This window comes from Ovis aries, chromosome 3 (genome assembly GCF_016772045.2).
Source record: "Ovis aries strain OAR_USU_Benz2616 breed Rambouillet chromosome 3, ARS-UI_Ramb_v3.0, whole genome shotgun sequence".
In the NCBI taxonomy this organism is placed as follows: domain Eukaryota; kingdom Metazoa; phylum Chordata; class Mammalia; order Artiodactyla; family Bovidae; genus Ovis; species Ovis aries.
The window spans coordinates 163,135,577-163,153,485 of NC_056056.1; the positions used below are offsets into that span (position 1 = coordinate 163,135,577).

General features: G+C 48.4%; 3 protein-coding genes across 6 annotated transcripts in view; 2 read left to right on the forward strand and 1 right to left on the reverse strand.

Moving 5' to 3' along the window:
- GLS2 (glutaminase 2) lies at positions 1–12,707 on the forward strand. Of its 4 annotated transcripts, none has more exons than XM_042247061.1 (18): positions 1–226; positions 4,116–4,215; positions 4,598–4,749; positions 5,322–5,451; positions 5,985–6,064; positions 6,147–6,310; positions 6,811–6,869; positions 8,141–8,173; positions 8,468–8,526; positions 9,077–9,143; positions 9,269–9,319; positions 9,534–9,710; positions 10,367–10,498; positions 10,609–10,701; positions 10,892–10,953; positions 11,469–11,545; positions 11,834–11,897; positions 12,043–12,707. In XM_042247061.1, the coding sequence occupies exons 1-18, from the start codon at positions 45–47 to the stop codon at positions 12,197–12,199; spliced, it is 1,839 nt and encodes a 612-aa protein (XP_042102995.1). In that variant the 5' UTR covers positions 1–44; the 3' UTR covers positions 12,200–12,707. The 4 variants fall into 4 exon arrangements, with proteins under 4 accessions (XP_042102995.1, XP_004006625.2, XP_042102996.1 ...); XM_004006576.5 differs by having other exon boundaries at positions 4,628–4,749; XM_042247062.2 differs by having other exon boundaries at positions 165–471.
- On the reverse strand, positions 12,676–14,712 carry SPRYD4 (SPRY domain containing 4). The gene is made up of 2 exons (XM_004006578.6): positions 14,618–14,712; positions 12,676–14,273 (listed from the first exon to the last, which is right to left on the reverse strand). Exons 1-2 carry the CDS (start codon positions 14,700–14,702, stop codon positions 13,735–13,737), a joined length of 624 nt encoding a protein of 207 aa, XP_004006627.3. The 5' UTR covers positions 14,703–14,712; the 3' UTR covers positions 12,676–13,734.
- MIP (major intrinsic protein of lens fiber) overlaps positions 14,081–17,909 on the forward strand; it is a 14,961-nt gene continuing 11,132 nt past the window's right edge. The window contains exon 1 of the mRNA XM_060411579.1: positions 14,081–14,826. The gene's annotated coding sequence lies outside the window, so the exon portion shown is untranslated. The remainder of the gene's footprint in view (positions 14,827–17,909) is intronic.

The window sequence follows — 17,909 nt, forward strand, 5'->3', positions numbered from 1 at the left end:
AGACGCCCTGGGCGCTCGGGCCGAGCGGGCGGCGAGCTGGGAGGATGCGCTCCGTCAAAGCTCTACAGAATTCGTTGAGCAGAGCTGGCAGTCACTGCCGGCGGGGAGGCTGGGGTCACCTGAGCCAGAACCCTCTCCTTGGCTGGGGCGTCCGGCACCACCTCAGTGAGGCCGCGGCGCAGGGCAAGGAGACGCCGCACAGCCACCAGACGCAGCATCAGGATCAGTAAGACTCGCGGGACAGGGGCAAGGGACAGGCTCGCTCCCACTCCCTCTGCGGTTCCCGCTAGCTTCCGAGTCCTGCTCCCTCAGGAGCGCATCCCATCTCCCTTCTCCTCTCCTCGCTTACTGTCCTGCGATGCCTTTTCCTTTAAATCTGGGGCTTTGGGTCCGCCACGCTCGGGCGGTAAAGTGCCGTCCGCCCGGGAGGGCTTTTGGGCAGGTCGGTGCTCGGGATGGTGCTTATCCAAGGTGCGTACTTAATTGGGAATGCCGGTGGGCGCGGAGTGTTGCTTGGTGCACGTGTCTGAGTGCAGGGCAGTGTGAGCACTGCCCATCCTCACCCTCATTTTCTCCCTGATCCTCGTGTGTATTTTCGGGCATGCGTGGGTGTGGAACAGCCTGCCTCGTGTCCTGGTGTACTTGGATCTGTGTGTGACCCGTGTTTCGGCATGTAATCTGATGTTCGAGTGTTATCGGTACGCAGATACGTGCGTATGTCGTCTGCGTATGTGTTGTGTGCGTAATCAGGACTCCCTAATCTAGAATAAGGGTGGTTCTCTGATTGGTTTTTGAAGGAGGAAAATCTGTAGAGGAGGGGAAGATCATAAGACGCAGATCTCCCAAACCAGAGCCAGTCAAGAGCCATTAAACGTGCTGCTCAGGCGGCTCCCTGATTTAAGGTGTTCTCTTCCTTTGGTCTCAGTCAGCCCTAGAGGCTGAACCTCTCTCTCCCCCACCACCCAGGAACACTTGGTGGATGAGCCTCTTGTCGTCCACACGCAGAAACAGACTGAGAAGGAAATTTTGTCGTCCCCAGAATCCAACAGAGACACTATGCAGGTAGCCCCTGCTCTTTTATAGCGAGAATAAGAAACTAACCAATTCCCCTGTCATTGACATCTATTGAGGACAATCAGAAAGACATGCACACTATAATTAAAGTAACCAGACAGACCACTCTGTCCTCTACCTCACCACCACCGGATTTCCTGTCCTGGACTGTTGATGGAATTCTCCAGGCCAGAACACTGGAGTAGGTAGCCATTCCCTTATCCAGGGGGTCTTCCCAAACCAGGGATCGAACTCAGGTCTCCCACATTGCAGGCAGATTCTTTACTGTCTGATCCACCCAGGAAGCCCCCTGTACTGGACAGGTAACGTTCAATAAGCTTTATCTATTTATCCTTGATGGCTCAGTGGTAAAGAATCCACCTGCCAATGCAGGAGACTCCGGTTCTGTCCCTGGGTGGGGAAGATCCCCTGGAGAAGGAAATGCAACCCACTCCAGTATTGTTGCCTGGGAAATTCCATGGACAGAGGAGCCTGGCGGGCTACAGTCCATGGAGTTGCAAAAGAGTCGGACAAGAGTTAGCAACTAAACAATTTATTATTGGTAAGAATTGTTACTGTGCTATTCATCAGCCTCTTTTCAAGGAGACATAGAATGTTTAAAGAATAAACCTTCTGTCTCCCAGTCTACTTTCCACCCAAACTTTTCCCAAATAATCACCTTGAGAGAAATAGTGGTGGGATAGAGAAAAGGTCTAATCTCCCTCACCCTCACATTTTCTGTGGGATAGGGAGCAAGTGTGTGTGTGTGTGTGTGTGTGTGTGTGTGTGTTTAACTGGAGTATTTGATTTACAGTTGGAAGTGTTCTTAGGAAACTTGATCCTCCTACCTATTGCTGCCTGTGCTCCCAGAGACTTCTTGGTAAAGGCCTTGGACTGATACTCCTTTGGGCAGAAGGGGTTGAGGGCATGGAGAGGGATGGGTTCTGGGAATGTGGCACCCTCCATGAGGGGAAAGTGTTCTTGGTGGAGAAGGAGGGTAGCAAAGAGAAAAAGCCCTGTAATTCAGGTTATTGTTTCGTTTTTTAATATTTAGCTTTATTTCTAATTATTAAAGAAAAACAAGGTAAATAGAGTATCAAGGAAAAAATTAAGGTTCCAATATTAGAGGTAACCATATATCTGTATTCAGTATAAATCCATGATTCATATCCACATATATACTACATGCTATATATGGATATATAAAAATTTAACAGAAGTAGGATCATAGTATTCCTATTCTTTGATAGCCTATCTTTTCCATTTATAAACAGCTTTTAATATTATTTAATATGTGCATGCATGATATTGTCCTTTTAATGGCTGCTGTTTTGTCATTGTAAGATTCCATGGTATTGAGATATCCTAATTTATTTAACCAATCTTCAGTTTGGTTACTACATATTCTTATGCAGTTGTTCAATTATATCTTAGAGCAAATTCTTAGGAAATTTTGCTCCGCAGAGACATCTGTCGTTGATATCTTGTACAACCTTCTGGAGATATTTTATGCAAATATCAACAAATATATGTTGATATCTCTGGTAGGGGAACTAAGATCCCGAATGCTGCCTGGCCCAGCCCTGCCTCCAAAAAAAACTAAGAAGACATGACAGTAGAGCAGGGAAGATTGTTTTCTGTCAATAAGATGGTATGTTGTGTCATACCAGCAGCATAAGTAAAATTAGGAGTTTGGGGAATCCTTTGCAGAGTTAATAACATTTGATGTGGACTTTGTAGGATGAGCAGGACTATACAGGTGAAGGAGGAAAAGGTCTTTCCATGCAGAAGTTTCAGATACACAACAAAGCCAGGAAGCCTGACAGTGCCTTAGCCCATTTGGGGAGCCACCTATTTATTACCTGTACCATACTATGGTAGACTTAGGCTTCCCTGGTGGCTCAGATGGTGAAAGCGTCTGCCTACCATGCAGGAGACCTGGGTTCCATCCCTGGGCTGGGAAGATCCCCTGGAGAAGGAAATGGCAACCCACTCCAGTATTCTTGTCTGGAAAATCCCATGGACAGAAGAGCCTGGTAGGCTACAGTCCATGGGGTCGCAAAGAGTCGGACACAACTGAGCAACTTCACTTCACTTCACCATACTATAGTACCATAGTATAAACTGTGTTCTTCAGCTTGCTTCTTTTATTTAATATTACTCCTGGCATAACTGGCGTGTGGGGGCATGGTAGAAAGTAGGAAAGGAATGTTGGCAGGTTTTAAAGAGCCTTTAATGCCATACTAAGAAATAGAACTTATTTTGTAGGTACTAGGGAACTATCAAAGGTCTGATTAGAGAAATGATATTTGAGTTTTGGAAAGATAACTGTCACATTGTGAACAATGGGTTGCAAGTCAAGAGAATGTGTAATCGACAAACAAGGAGCCACTGAGCAAATACTTTGTGAAAGATAGTTTTTCATGGAATGTTGTTGAAATTAAACCTCACATTACCCTTGTGAAGCAGATATTAAACCCTTATTTTAGAGATGAGGAAGCAGGTTTGGCTGTATTAAATAACCTGACTTACTATCCATATTAAGATCATATAGCTATTATGGGGCAAACTCTGTACTTTCTACTACCCCATTCCAGCAGAGGGGGAGAGAAGAAAAGCACATGGATTTGATAGATTCATCCAGGTTTGGTTATGGGTGTAAGGTATGGGGATTGTCCAAATGATTCTACGTTTCCAGCTTGGCCTGTGGGTAAGTGGTAACACTATTAATCCAAATGGGAAACACAAGAGGAGGAGCAGAGGGAGGGCGGCAGGCAAGATGACCTCAGACTTGGACATGCTGAGTTTGCAGTGCTATGGTACATCTAGAAATGCAATTATCTAGGAGGCCACTAGAAACAAATGTCTGAAGTTTAGGAACACAAGAAAGCTGGAGAACAGGACAGATGTGACAGGTTAGAATTACAGGGATAGATCAGAAGGTTCAGGGAGGCGGTGTAGACCGAGGACACCTCCCTACTGATCAGCCCTTGTTCTAGCAGGAGGAGCAGGGAGCAGTTCTCAGTTTCCTGTCCTTCTCACCTGTCTCTGCCTCCAAACAGTGACTCTTCAGAGAGTGGCATGCTGTCCCGTCTGGGTGACCTGCTCTTCTACACTGTTGCTGAGGGACAGGAACGAATCCCCATCCATAAGTTCACTACTGTAAGTTCCTCTCCACCTGCTCGGGATACCTTAGGATCTCTGGAAACTGGGAGAAGGTAGGACAGGTACAAGGCAGCTAATGGGCGGCTTCATTATGAGGATGAAAAACAGCTGATGATAGCAGATAGCTTAGGCTGTTCCAGAAGGAGTAATTCAACCCTCTGACTGCCTATCTTCTTGGTTTGGCACATATATCCAAGGGGTTCAGAAACCAGCTGCCTTGATGAAAAAGGGCAGGAAACCCATGTTAGCCTTCAAAATTGTTATACTCCATCCTTTCTTAGTCTGCAAACCCATTTGTTCCACCTGTTGTAGTAGTTGGGGTTAAGCTCATTGTTATCCATTGGGGAAAATGATTAGGATTGGATTATTGTCCTTGTAGTTGACCTTACCAGGCTTCTTTCCCCGGAAGGCGCTGAAGGCCACCGGACTGCAGACGTCAGATCCCCGGCTCCGGGACTGCATGAGCCAGATGCGCCGCATGGTTCGAGAGTCCAACAGTGGTGGCCTCTTGGACCGAGATCTTTTCCGAAAGTGAGGGCCTGGGAAACAAGGGCACCCCGTCTCAAAACTGTTCTGGGGACACAGACTTTAATAGCCAGGAGGAATCCTAGGGATTCAAGTCAACCCCTCACTTAATTTTATCATTTACTGGTTACACGAGCAACACATGAATATGCCTATACTTATTATAAAAATTCAAACAACAGAGAAATACATGTTCTCTTTTCCTTCTCTCCCCGATCCCAGTCCCATTTTCCAGAAGTAAACAGATTAGTAGGTATCTTCTAGGTAATGTCCATGTACATATGTAAACATTTAAGATTTAAAGTATAAAACCCACTTACAGATTATTCAGGAGGTTTTTTTCCTCCTATCCCAGGACACTATGTCTTGGAATATCTTTCCATATCATTACAACCCTTCATTTTAGAGGCATAGAAACAAGACCCAGAAAGATCCAGTGATAGACCAAAGGGTACATACACAGATGTTGGTCCCAAACCCGATGACCACTCACACTTTTTATTCCCGACCACCATGCCTCCACATGAGTCACAGCTGTGTCTCTCCAGCCCTCTAACCCAGTCGTGTCTGGGATCCAGGTGTGTGAGCAGCAACATTGTGCTACTGACTCAGGCCTTCCGAAAGAAGTTTGTCATTCCTGATTTTGAGGAGTTCACGAGCCATGTGGACCGCATCTTTGAGGATGCCAAAGAGCTCACTGGAGGCAAGGTGAGGGCCAAGGGACAGAGGGAGGAGCAAGGGCTCTGGGCCAGGTATACCTTGCTTCTCGGAGATTTCCTGGCGCTGGGAATCCAACTGATGAGAGATGAAAAGCAGAACCTCTAAAAGTGGGGGACAAGGGCTTTATGTATTTTTACCTGTGATTTCTAGAGCAAGTGAGGGAATCTGATGTTTTTATGGAGACAACTGACATAAGGATTCAATAGAACTTTGAAAGAGACTATAGGGTTATTGAGCCTAAGGAGAGAAAGGAAAGCTAACCCAGTATTCTCTTTGTATTAATACCTTCTATGCGCTTTACTGCTATCTCTATAGGAGTGGGTCTGCAGAAGTGTAAGGCCTAGGACTTAAGGCTTCGGTGTCTCTAGGAACACCAGGCAGGAGGGAACCCTGTTGTCCTGCAGAAGTCAGAATTTTAGCTTTTATCTAAAAGATTCTCCTGATCCTGAACCTCAGCTCTGTTCCCCCTCTCCATGTCCATTTCTCCACTGTCTCTGTTTTGTCTACCCACTCCTACACAGGTGGCAGCCTACATCCCTCAGCTGGCCAAGTCAAATCCAGACCTGTGGGGCGTTTCGCTGTGCACTGTGGACGGTCAACGGTGAGATGCTGGCTGAGGAAGGGGAGGCAGGGCACAGGTGCAGAGCATAGTCCAACCCCTGTCATGGCCCGTTTGCCTCCAGGCACTCCGTGGGCCACACAAAGGTCCCCTTCTGCCTGCAGTCCTGCGTGAAGCCCCTCACATATGCCATCTCCATAAGCACCCTAGGCACGGACTACGTGCACAGGTTCGTGGGCAAGGAGCCCAGTGGCCTGCGCTACAACACGCTCTCCCTCAATGAAGAAGGTGAGCACTCCCTGGGCCCGGACCAGACTCACAGACGTCCGCTTGTTATCCCACCCCTCTCCCAAGGGTATGTGTTTCTTTGCCCTTCTTTTTTTTTAATTTATCTTTGGCTGCACTAGGTCCTCATTACTGTACAGACTTTCCCTAGCTGCAGCGAGCGGGGCTACTCTCGAGTTGCGGACCACTGTCTTCTCATTGTGGTGGCTTCCCTTGTGGAACACGGGCTCTAGGGTACTCAGTCTTCAGTAGTAGCAGCACTCGGGCTCCGTAATTGCAGGGCACAGGCTGAGTTACCTTGTAACATGTGGAATCTTCCTGGACCAGGGATCAAACCCGTGCCCCCTGCATTGACAAGGGGGAGTCCTCTGCCCTTCCCAATCAGCTCTGTCACTCCATCCTCCCCAGCAAAGAAACCTTTCCCATCTACCCTGCAGAGTGAGCAGGCTGTAAAGGTTTTACTCAGTGGCTGATAAGATGCCGGGTGGTTTGTATTTCCCCAGGAATCCCCCATAACCCCATGGTCAATGCTGGTGCCATTGTTGTGAGCTCCCTGATCAAGGTCAGTGCTACCTAGGCTTCTGGAAGGTACTGCTCTCTAGCTCGCCTTGTTCTTCTATCCTTCATATCTGCCTGTCTCTCCAGGGAGATTGGTGGGGCCTTGATTCATTTGAGGGTGCCCAGGAGGCAGTGAAGACACAGCAGGGACTCATAAATTATGCTGAGGACATTACTAAGAGGAACTGTATCCCTGCCCCCACCCATGAGTCTGGGGCCCAGAGCTTCCTGGCCCAGAGAGAAGACAGCAGGTCCTGACCCCAGTCTAGAATCAAGGGCCGAATGCCAGACACAAGGGGAGGACAGCTCTGTTAGGTACTGATTGGCCACTTCTGGGTGAGGGACTCATGGAAAGAAGGGTGAATGGCCAGACCGGGCAGCTGTTCACGTCACCCGGAGCTGTGAGTTGGCCTTGAGCAAGGATGTCAGGCCAGCCTGTCAGCTGTAGGTCTCCCAGAGCTTGAGCAACACCCCGAGAACAGTGTGGGCAGCAACAATCCAGAGCCAATCGCAGCCCCTCCTGAGGAAGGTGGTGTTAGGAACCCTCCCCCTAGGGACTCAGGTGTCAGAGTTCCTGCAGTGTTGACACTATAGCTGACACAGACAGGAAGCAATTGGAGGTTTGGGGCGACAAGGCTCTCCCCTTGCTCTGGGATCACTCTGTCTACAGCCCTGTATCTGGGACCTGCCTCATCCCATCCCCATCTAAACAGACCCTACTGACGTGACCCTTAGCTAGAATCTTTAACTTTACTTCAATTATCAATATAGTTTATATAGTTGAGTATTACAGTGTATGCAACACACACCCTCCTCCCATTCCCATCACTCACTCCAGGATTGGAGACGGCTGTGGGCATCAGGAATAGCACAGAGTAAGGCTCCTGCGGGGGAATAAGCAATGAGGATGGGGAGCAGGAATAGGGGCAGGGCTTGGGGACAGGACTGGAACCAGGAACATGAAAGTGGGAGTGAGGGATGAGGATTGGCATTGAGGATGGAGATGGGAGTGAAACCCGGGGATGGGTGAGGCTCACAGATGGGGTGAAATTATCTGCACTCATTACTTGATCACAAACTCTAAATGGTTTTTAAGATCACTACATAGGCATGGATACAAAAAGTCTCAGTTAAAACAAAAAAAAGTCATCGTAAAACGCAACACATGCCCAGTCACAAAACCAATCCAACAGTTTGTCTCCACTAGGTCCTTCTGGCCCTCCCTGTCAGCCTCCTAGGCTTAGAATACTGACAGCTCTTTTTATTGCCTTGCAGATGGACTGTAACAAAGCAGAAAAGTTTGACTTTGTAAGTTCCCTCGCTGCTCAGCCCCTGGCTGCTTTTCTCTATGGCAAGGTGTCCATTCCAGCTGCCCCGGTGCCTGGCTTTAACCGCACTTTGATGGTGCACCAGCCCATACTAGAAGCCTTATTTCCAGAAGTGTGGGGATCTGGTGTCAGGGAGGAAGACCTTCAGAAGTCCCTGCTGGCATAAGGACTGAGGAGTGCAGAGGGTTAGGAGTGCCGGGGTACAGAAGCCTGTGTGTGTTCACTAGGGGTTTTCATGCATGGGGAGCCTCCCATGCTTCCTTTTCTCTTCCAGGTCTTGCAATATCTGAACAAAATGGCTGGGAATGAATACATGGGTTTCAGCAATGCCACGTAAGGCCCTGTTCACAGCACTGGCTAAGTGTGTGTGTGGGGGGGTGTTTTGAGTATGTGTACACACATGCTGAGGGGCGCCTTTGAGGGGGAGGGGGCGTGGTGACTAAAGGAGGAGGATAGAATGCTAGGAGGAAGGAATCCCAGGGGAACTTTGACCTCCCAGATTCCTCCCTGCCCCATCCTCGACATTTGTTTGCTTTGTAAAAGAATTTGTTCCATTTCTGTTTAGCACTTAACGTGAAAAACAGCGTGAGAGTCTGCACCTGGGCCCTTTCTTGCCAAGCTTCGCGAAGCCAAAAACCTCATTTTCCTAGGCGAGGTGACCACACCGTTTGGGCTTGGCTATGTTTTTCACACTACCATAAAGCTGGGCCCAGTGCTGGCTTAGGTTCAGACATTTCCTCCAGTATCATTGAGAGAATTTATAAAAGGGCTGATATAGTTTGACATGTGCAATCTAGTTTTCTCTTTGAGGGAAGGTATTTTTCCCCCTTCTCCTCACACCCATCTTTCAAATGTCAACTACTAAATTGGGTGTCTGCTTCAGATTCCAGTCAGAGAAGGAAACGGGGGATCGGAATTATGCCATCGGTTATTATCTAAAGGAAAAGAAGGTAACCGGGAGAGGCGGTAGAGAAAGTCCCTGGGAATTCTGTGCTGGTGTAAGGGCGGAGGGGGTTGGGGACTTCTGGCAGTGTGACAGGGACTGCTGATGGCTCTCTCCTCTTCTTCCTTGCAGTGCTTTCCTAAAGGGGTGGACATGATGGCTGCCCTTGATCTCTACTTCCAGGTAAGCAAACACCGCCATTCAGCCCAGGGCCAAGGGAGTAAGACAGCCTTCCTTCCTTCCTGTGACCCACAAGATGGTCACCAGGGGTCCCAGGGCCCTTCAGAAACACCAGGACAATTTGTTGAAGGGTCAAGGTGTCAAGAACATTGCGGTACACCTCAGAGCACAGCATCCGGGTCCACTCCACACCCTCACCTCTGCCTCGTCTCCACAGCTGTGCTCTGTGGAAGTGACCTGTGAATCGGGCAGTGTCATGGCAGCCACCCTGGCCAATGGTGGGATCTGCCCCATCACTGGAGAGAGCGTGCTGAGTGCGGAAGCCGTGCGCAACACCCTCAGCCTCATGCACTCCTGCGGCATGTACGACTTCTCGGGCCAGTTTGCCTTCCATGTGAGTGCGTCTGGCCCTGCCATCCATTCGTCACGAGCCCAGAGCCAAGAAGAGAGGACACTGAGTCTCTGAAGGTGGAGAGGTGGACGTGTGTTCCTGCCTCTCACTCACTAACCTCCAGCTAAGCAATTTAGGCCAAGAATCCTTAGGGGAGTTTGCCAAACACAGCAAGCCCCTCAAACACATAAATGCAGGAGTACAATTTCAGACCGACTCCACTGCCGCCCTTCACATGGCTGGAGGCTCTTCAGGTCTCATACAGGCGGCCACTTCCAAAGAGAGGCTTTTCTGACCACCCACTTCTCCACTGGGCACCTCCCTCCCTCCCCCCACTTCATCTTCAATCACAGCACCCGGCTCTTTTTCTAATGTGTTATCCTAAGTTGTGATTATTTTTGTCTTTGTCTGCCTCCTACCACCTGAATATAAGTTAACTGACAGACTTTGTCCTAGCTCTAGGACAGCTTCAGGCACAGAGGAGATAGGTTCCTTACTGAAGCCACAAATTTAAAAGAGGGCAGGGGAGGACAGGAATAAGAAAAGCTAATTAACAAGCCAACAGTGAGATGGGCATGGCCTTGCCCATGTAGTCATTTGGGATTGGCTAAGAGTTGGGGCATCTCTGGCTCATCCTCAGTTCCAACTTTGTCCCCAAGGTGGGCCTGCCGGCCAAATCAGCTGTCTCAGGAGCCATCCTCCTGGTGGTGCCCAACATCATGGGGATGATGTGTCTATCACCTCCACTGGACAAGCTGGGGAACAGCTATAGGGGGGTCCACTTCTGCCAAGTAAGTTACTTTGCATATAGTAGTTTGTATTTTTGAATGAGAAAATAAAAGCAATTTCAAGCTCCTACTAAGTGCAGGAAGTAAACCATTTCTTTGCCTTACAATTCCAGAGGTTGGTGTCTCTCTTCAATTTCCACAACTATGATAACCTGAGGCACTGTGCTCGGAAATTAGACCCACGGCGTGAAGGGGGAGAAGTCCGGGTAAGGAAAACCCTTGGGGCTGGGGGGTACTCATAAGACTATTTCAGAAACACTTACATAACACTTCAGTAAAACTGTAGGCTAAATTAACCCCTAAGGCTAACACACAAGGGAGGGGGACAGGGAAGAGCTGGGCATGGGTGGGTTCAAAGTCACAGTTCATCTCAGGCGGGTCTGATTTGTTTTCCAGAACAAGACTGTGGTGAACCTGTTATTTGCTGCCTCTAGTGGAGATGTCTCAGCTCTTCGAAGGTACTTATACTCTGACCAAATAAACACAATAAAATACTCCTCGTCAGAAATTTCATTAGCTGTCAACATAGCCAAACAGTTGCTTCAGCCTTACAGTCAGACTGAATGGTCAGAGACTGTATTTAAATGAGTTTTTTCTTTAAAGTACAGTGACTGCCATGTGATAAGAACTTAATTAATGGTAGCCACTATTGTGATTAATCTGGGTGTTAAAAGCAGAGTCCTAGGAGATCGGTAAGGACCTTGCCTCAAATGGACTACCAACACCAATGAACCTGTACTGGGCACCTACTACAGGTAGGCAGCTATGTTCCTGGAACCATCACACTCACCTGTGACACAGGAGTTGACAGCCTCATCAGATAGAGAACACAGACTGTACAGAGTCCGCAGATCTTGTCATAAACTCTGTCTTGCTTTTTCTGGAACTCATCCAGTCTGACCCCACTTCAGAAAAGCTACCAGTGACTCTAAGCTGATCTGGGTAACTCCAGCTACTTTCTACTCCCCTTTAGGTTTGCCTTGTCAGCCATGGACATGGAACAGAAAGACTATGACTCCCGCACCGCCCTGCACGTTGCTGCCGCTGAAGGTATCTGAAGGTTAAAAATAAGAGGGGAAGCAGATCCCAAGACCTTTCTTTTCTACCAAGAGTACCCCCCATTATGTGTGCCCACAAGGTTTCAGAGGCAACAACTAGTTTTGTCTGGATGGCCTTCAGTGTGCAGGCTATTACTGGGTGCTGCAGGGAGCAAAACTGGGAAGAAGCCTTTCCCCCTCCCCTTTTAGTTCAGACTCCAGCTGCCAAGTGTCTACGCACATTACCACCACAAGCGTTAGGATCTATACCCTCTCGTTTTCCTTCTGCCCATGTTCCTAGGACACACTGAAGTTGTTAAATTCCTGATTGAGGCCTGCAAAGTGAATCCTTTTGTCAAGGACAGGTGAGTAGGATTAAGCTAAAGTGGTGGGGGACAGAAAATGGGCAGCAACCTCTCTACTTCTGCGCTCCAGCTACCAGTTAGGTGTATAACCAGGGCACTCTTGATGTCTTCTTTGCCTGCTCATGGTCTCTGTTCCTCCTCTCAGGTGGGGCAACATCCCCCTGGATGATGCTGTGCAGTTCAACCACCTGGAAGTGGTGAAACTGCTCCAAGACTACCAGGACTCATACACACCATCTGAGACTTGGGCTGAAGCTGCAGCTGAGGCCCTGTCCAAAGAGAACTTAGAGAGCATGGTGTGAGCATGGGGCGTGCATGGTCCCTCCCCAAGAAAAAGCATGAGCTGGCCACACACTTAACATATAACCACCAAACATGCTACGGAGGGCCGCACTGCTTCAGTGGGGACCAGGACTAAGGCCAGTGCTTTTCGTGAAAGAGTTGAAATACCCCATTCCCTTGGCAGAAAGCGTACAGAGACGTGCCTTTGTGGACACCTGCAGTAGAGCTATCAGCAAAGATTGTGGGCTTCTTAAAAGTACAGACTAATGGCTTAGCCCACTCCAGATCATCCCAGGTTTTCACGCAGGTCCCCTCTTCTCTCCCAAGAAGCCATTCTGAGAGAGGGTCCGGAGGAGGGGCTTTACCCACCCCACAGGTGTATACGTACACAGAGGAAGAGGGAGCTATGTACTGGGCTTCAATAGTCTGGAGACTTCCCCCTTGGCCAGAAGTGCTGCTGCTACTGCTAATAGCAATTTTATAGACAGAGAAAGTATTTTGTGCTCAAATAAACTTTAATTACATGAATGATTTTTGCCAGACCCAGTCCTTCTCTTTCTCCCCTAGGGCCACCCAGCTGCATCACCATCATAAAGGTATTGTAGAGTAAGATGGAATCACAGAGTCAGACAGAGCCCAAAGAATACATATTTCACATACATACTCACCCTACTAGGTAAATACTGCTTTAGATAAAGTATATTCTGCTGCCAAGTGGGAGCAACTGCTTGGTTTGAACAAACCCCCAAGTGAATTGTGTAAGACCTCAGGCCTCCTTCCTTGCTCTGGAAGTCAGAACTGTAGCTGAAATGAAGATGGACTGCCTGGAGAATAAAGTTTTTGGCACTCATTCCCTCAATATCCCCCATGTGTCTCTTCCCCTTTGTGGTCATGATTGTAACTGGTCTAGTGATTGCAACAGATGACCAGATCAGAGGTGTGCAATTAAGGCAGATGGACTCAGGGTGAGGAGACCTGCAGCTGTGTGGGGCTGAGAGTCTTAACACTGAAGCATTAGGGAAGGAGGGCTCTGTTCTCATCCTGACACAGTCAGTAAAGCACTGCTTGAGGGAGCCAGAGCCCAAACTCTGGATGTGCTGTACAGAAAGGGCCAAGTCATTCACGGCACCACTGCTCCAGCCAGAGGTAGAAAGGATTTACTCTGGAGAGATTAGGTAGAGCCTCCAAAACAAACAAGTTAGATGTAGGCAAAGGGAGGGAGAGGTAGCACAGTGATGAAATTCAAACAAAGCTGAAGGGTAAGACCCCCAGGACTGAATACAGTCTGAGAAAGGCCTGGACACAGGGAGACAGAGATTGAAGGAGAAAGTACATTCATAGTAGCCTAGGAAATTGGCAGTAGTTTGGGGGAGGGGAGAGCATGGCCATATGCCTAGCTTTCACAAGGTAGGAGAAAGGAAGATAAATATTGCACAGAGGACCCGTCACTGAATTTTCGGAGCCAGCAGTTTCTTCGGGCACAGCTAAAAGGTTTCAGACACTTGGAGCAGGAGGCAGGCCAAGAGAGTGATTAGGGGCTCCAGTCATGGACATACTAGAGCCCTTCAGGTACCTCAAGCCCTGAATGGGTCAGCAGCTCTCCATCCCAAAGGGCAAAGGCAGGCACCACTGGACCCCGGAAATCTGTCTGTAGTATGTGGACCACAGCAATCCGGTTCACATCCACCAGGCTCAGCTTCTGGGCCTCATACTCCAGCAGCAGCCCCACCTTCTCTGGCTGCCCCATGCCCTCAACTGGGGCTTTCTCGTTGGCCAACATGGTGTGCCACTTGCGCTGAGCATAGGTGAACACCCAGGAACGATCGTCAACACCGATGCAGCTATCGCGAGACATGTCCACATCTGCCACTCCTATCCGGAACTGCTGAGAGCGCTTCACTGTCACCTCCCAGTAATGCCTGCCACTGGTGACAGCTGTGTCTGCCAGCACAACTGCCCACTCCCGGAAGCGCTCCACATTAAGGGCTAATTTTGTAGGCTCCAATCCCACCATGCCGTATTTGACACCTGTGTCACCTTTGAAGAGTAACAGGCTGCTGTGGGCTGTCTTTTCTTCCAGTTTGAAACTGATGCCTGCGGGCAGAGCAAAAAGACTGGATAATGACGTGAGCTAGAACTCTAGAACGTACACAAGCCGATGTAAAACAGGCAGACAGATCACGAGGAAACACGGAAGAGTCAGAATGTCGAGCGGACAAGAGATCTAGGGCGCTTTACTACGGGCAGCCCAAGGAGCCGAAAAACTCGGACTGGAGAAGCCGTGTAATTTAAAGAAACCAGAGAGTCTCCCGCGTTTGGAACGCAGGTGGAGGAAGGGAATGAGTCGAAGGGGCTGGGGATGTTTCTCCCGCGGGCTCCAGGAATATCAGACGGAAACTATTTTGGACGTAAAAGAAAGTAAAAGGATAGAAGCCTACCTCTGCGGGCTTCCGTGGCGGCAACCCCCAATCGTTTGGCTCCCCGGCGGCACAGGCACAACGAACGTGCAAAGGGGAGCGCCATCTTGCGCCACGGATGAACAGGGCACGCCCCCAGCTGAGACCCCTCCATCTGCCCGCCTGCTCCTCTAGCACGTGGCGCTCGAGAGCGCGCCGCGCAGTGTGATGACGTAAGAGCCGCCATTTTAGTGAGTTCTGTTTCTGTTCCCTCGGGTGTGGTTAATAGGGTATTTTGCGGGGCGGAATGCTGTTCTTACAGGACGTTTAGAAAGTGTAGCAAGATGGTTATAAGTATAGATTTTAGAATTAAACAGTGACTGGATTCGAGCCCACCACCTGTGTTGTTGTTCAGTCACTGTGTCATCTCCGAATCTGCGACCCCGTGGACTGCAGCACGCCAGGCCTCCTGGTCCATCACCAACTCCCGGAGCTTGCTCAGACTCATGGCCATCGAGTTGGTGATGCCATCCAACCATCTCATCCTCTGCCGTCCCTTCTCCTATTTCCTTCAGTCTTTCCCAGCATCAGGGTCTTTTCCATTGAGTCAGTTTTTCACATCAGATGGCCAAAGTATTGAAGCTTCAGATTCAGCATCAGTCCTTCCAATGAATATTCAGGACTGATTTCCTTTAGGATGGACTGGTTGGATCTCCTCGCAGTCCATGGGACTCTCAAGAGTCTTCTCCAACACCACAGTTCAAAACCACTTAATTTTTCTGTGCCATAATAGTCTCATTGAAAAAAAAGTGTCTAGTTGTCAGCCATAGTAAAAGTTAAATGAGAGAATACCCTAGAGTACATCTTGACAAATAACCACTGGGTAAGTGGCAGTTGTTAACAATAAATATTAATAAATGTTGGTTTTGTGTTTTCAGACCTGGCAAGGGAAGGTTTAACTCAATATTTGGTTTTCTCAGCTTACCCCAAAATATCACTGTTTTGGTTCAGAATGGATCAGTTAAGTGGGTGATTATGGAGGGCCTACATTTTGAACTTTTTTATTTGCTTGAGTCTCTATATCCCTGCTTTCTAGGATTATAAAGCCTCTTCTCAACGCTTTACTGGCCACCCAAATAACATCCCTATGATGCTGGCCAGGGTTCTGTGGGGCTCCCGGACACAGAGACCTTTTTGTCCCCCGTTTCTTGTAAACATGACTCCAGCTTCCATGACTTGAGTTCAAAAGGGCAGATCAGCCACAAAACCACCTGAGGCAAGATTAAAGGGACTGGAGAAGCTCATCAAAATTAGGAGACTGGTTGCTAAGACCAGCACACACCCTGTTATTGTTAACAACCCCACTCTTGAAACTTGGCAAAGAAAGAAGCATGCGCGACTTACCGCCTTGATTCTTATCACATACACTTGCCTAACTCTATAACCTCTTCCTACACACTGGAGGGGCAGAGGGAAAGAGGAGTGGGACAGTTCTTGAGGCATTAGCCTACTGCAGTCCCCCTTTGCCTGGCAAAGAAATAAAACCACTCTTTCCTTCTCCTCTATAACTCCAGCTCCTTATTTTTGTTTGGCATTAGCGCACAGATAGCCAAGATTCTGGCATCCCCATCTTCCTCCTATTCCCCCGAAAAAGGGGTTTCAAGTCTTTCAGCACCTAATTTACCAAAAATTATTCTCTTATTCCAGACTTCCAACTACTGGGCCTGTGGCAATGTCCCTAGTTCAGGCCACTGTCATCCTTGACCTGAACGGGGGCTTTCTTGTTTTAAGTGTGGTCGCCTCTAAATTGGTCTCCCAACTTCCACCTATCCTCCAGTGTTCACACTGCAACCAGAGTGATTTTTTAGTTTTTTTTTATTTTTGGCTGTGCTGGGTTTTCACTGCTGTATGGGCTTTGCTCTAGCTGTGAGCAGGGGCTGCTCTGTGGTCACCGGGCCTGGGTTTCTCACTGCGGTGGCTTCTCCTGTGGTGCACTGGGGGTTTCAGTTACTGCGGCTCAAGGGCTCTAAAGCACAGGGTCAGTAGTTGTGGTGCTCAGGCTTAGTTGCTCCGCGACGTGGATCTTCCCAGATCAGGGATCAAACCCGCGTCTCCTGCACTGGCAGGGGGATTCTTTATAACCGAGCCAGCAGGGAAGCCTCAGAATGATATTTTTAAGTCACAAATCTGTTCACACCATGCTACTTTTATCTTTTGGGTTTTTTTGTTTGTTTTTCTCTACTTAAATGTTTTACTATGCCTGCATCATATTCCCTTGCACTGTTACAAGGTTTTACATGATATGACTGCTGCTTACCATCTTTTTCCCACAAAGCACAGTTCTTCTTTCAAAAGTCTATGAATCTAGTGAGAAGGTTGATGAGAATATTGGCAGCTGCATTATCATGGACTATGTGCTGTTATTGAAGTGGTTATAGGCTGCTCAGGAAGCAAAGGAGAAGCCTCTGATTGAGTAGTACATGAGAGATTGTTGGGAAGAGGCTTCCCAGAAGCCATATCTATGGCTTGCAAAGCAAAGGTGGTTAAGCTAATCTTGCTTTCCTACACACTTTCTCTTCCTCTATCCCTTGACTTGGTGAACTGCAACCCACAATGGTGCCCAGGCCAGAAAGCTGGAAGTCCTCGACTTCTTTGTCTCCCTCACTTCACATATCTCAGTTCAGTTCAGTCACTTAGTGATCTCTGACTCTTTGCGACCCTGTGGACTGAAGCACACCAGGCTTCCCTGTCCATCGCCAACTCCCAGAGCTTGCTAAAACTCATGGCCATCGAGTTGGTGATGCCATCCAACCATCTCATCCTCTGTCGTTCCCTTCTCCTCCTGCATCAGGGTCTTTTCCAATGAGTCAGTTCTTTGCATCAGGTGGCCAAAGTATTGGAGTTTCAGCTTCAAAATAAGTCTTTCAATTGAATATTCAGGACTGACTTCCTTTAGGATGGACTGGTTGGATCTCCTTGCAGTCCAAGGGACTCTTCAAGAGTCTTCTCCAACACTACAGTTCAAAAGCATCAATTCTTCAGCACTCAGCTTTCTTTGTAGCCCAATTCTCACATCCATACATGACTACTGGAAAAATGATAGCTTTGACTAGACGGATCTTTGTTGGCAAAGTAATATCTCTGCTTTTGAATATGCTGTCTAGGTTGGTCATAGCTTTTCTTCCAAGGAGCAAGCGTCTTTTACTTTCACGACTGCAGTCACCATCTGCAGTGATTTTGGAGCCCAAGAAAATAAAGTCTGTCACTCTTTCCATTGTCTCCCCATCTATTTGCCGTGACATGATGGGACCAGATGCCATGATCTTAGTTTTAT

Bases quoted from the DNA above. Each gene is read 5' to 3' on its own strand.
- SPRYD4 (XM_004006578.6), bottom strand. From the start codon at position 14,702: ATGGCGCTCCCCTTTGCACGTTCGTTGTGCCTGTGCCGCCGGGGAGCC. The intron at 14,274-14,617 runs GTAGGCTTCTAT...CTCTGCCCGCAG, and splicing joins CGCCACGGAAGCCCGCAGAG to GCATCAGTTTCAAACTGGAA.
- GLS2 (XM_042247061.1), top strand. From the start codon at position 45: ATGCGCTCCGTCAAAGCTCTACAGAATTCGTTGAGCAGAGCTGGCAGT. The intron at 227-4,115 runs GTAAGACTCGCG...GCCTCCAAACAG, and splicing joins CAGACGCAGCATCAGGATCA to TGACTCTTCAGAGAGTGGCA. The intron at 10,499-10,608 runs GTAAGTTACTTT...TTACAATTCCAG, and splicing joins GGGGGGTCCACTTCTGCCAA to AGGTTGGTGTCTCTCTTCAA.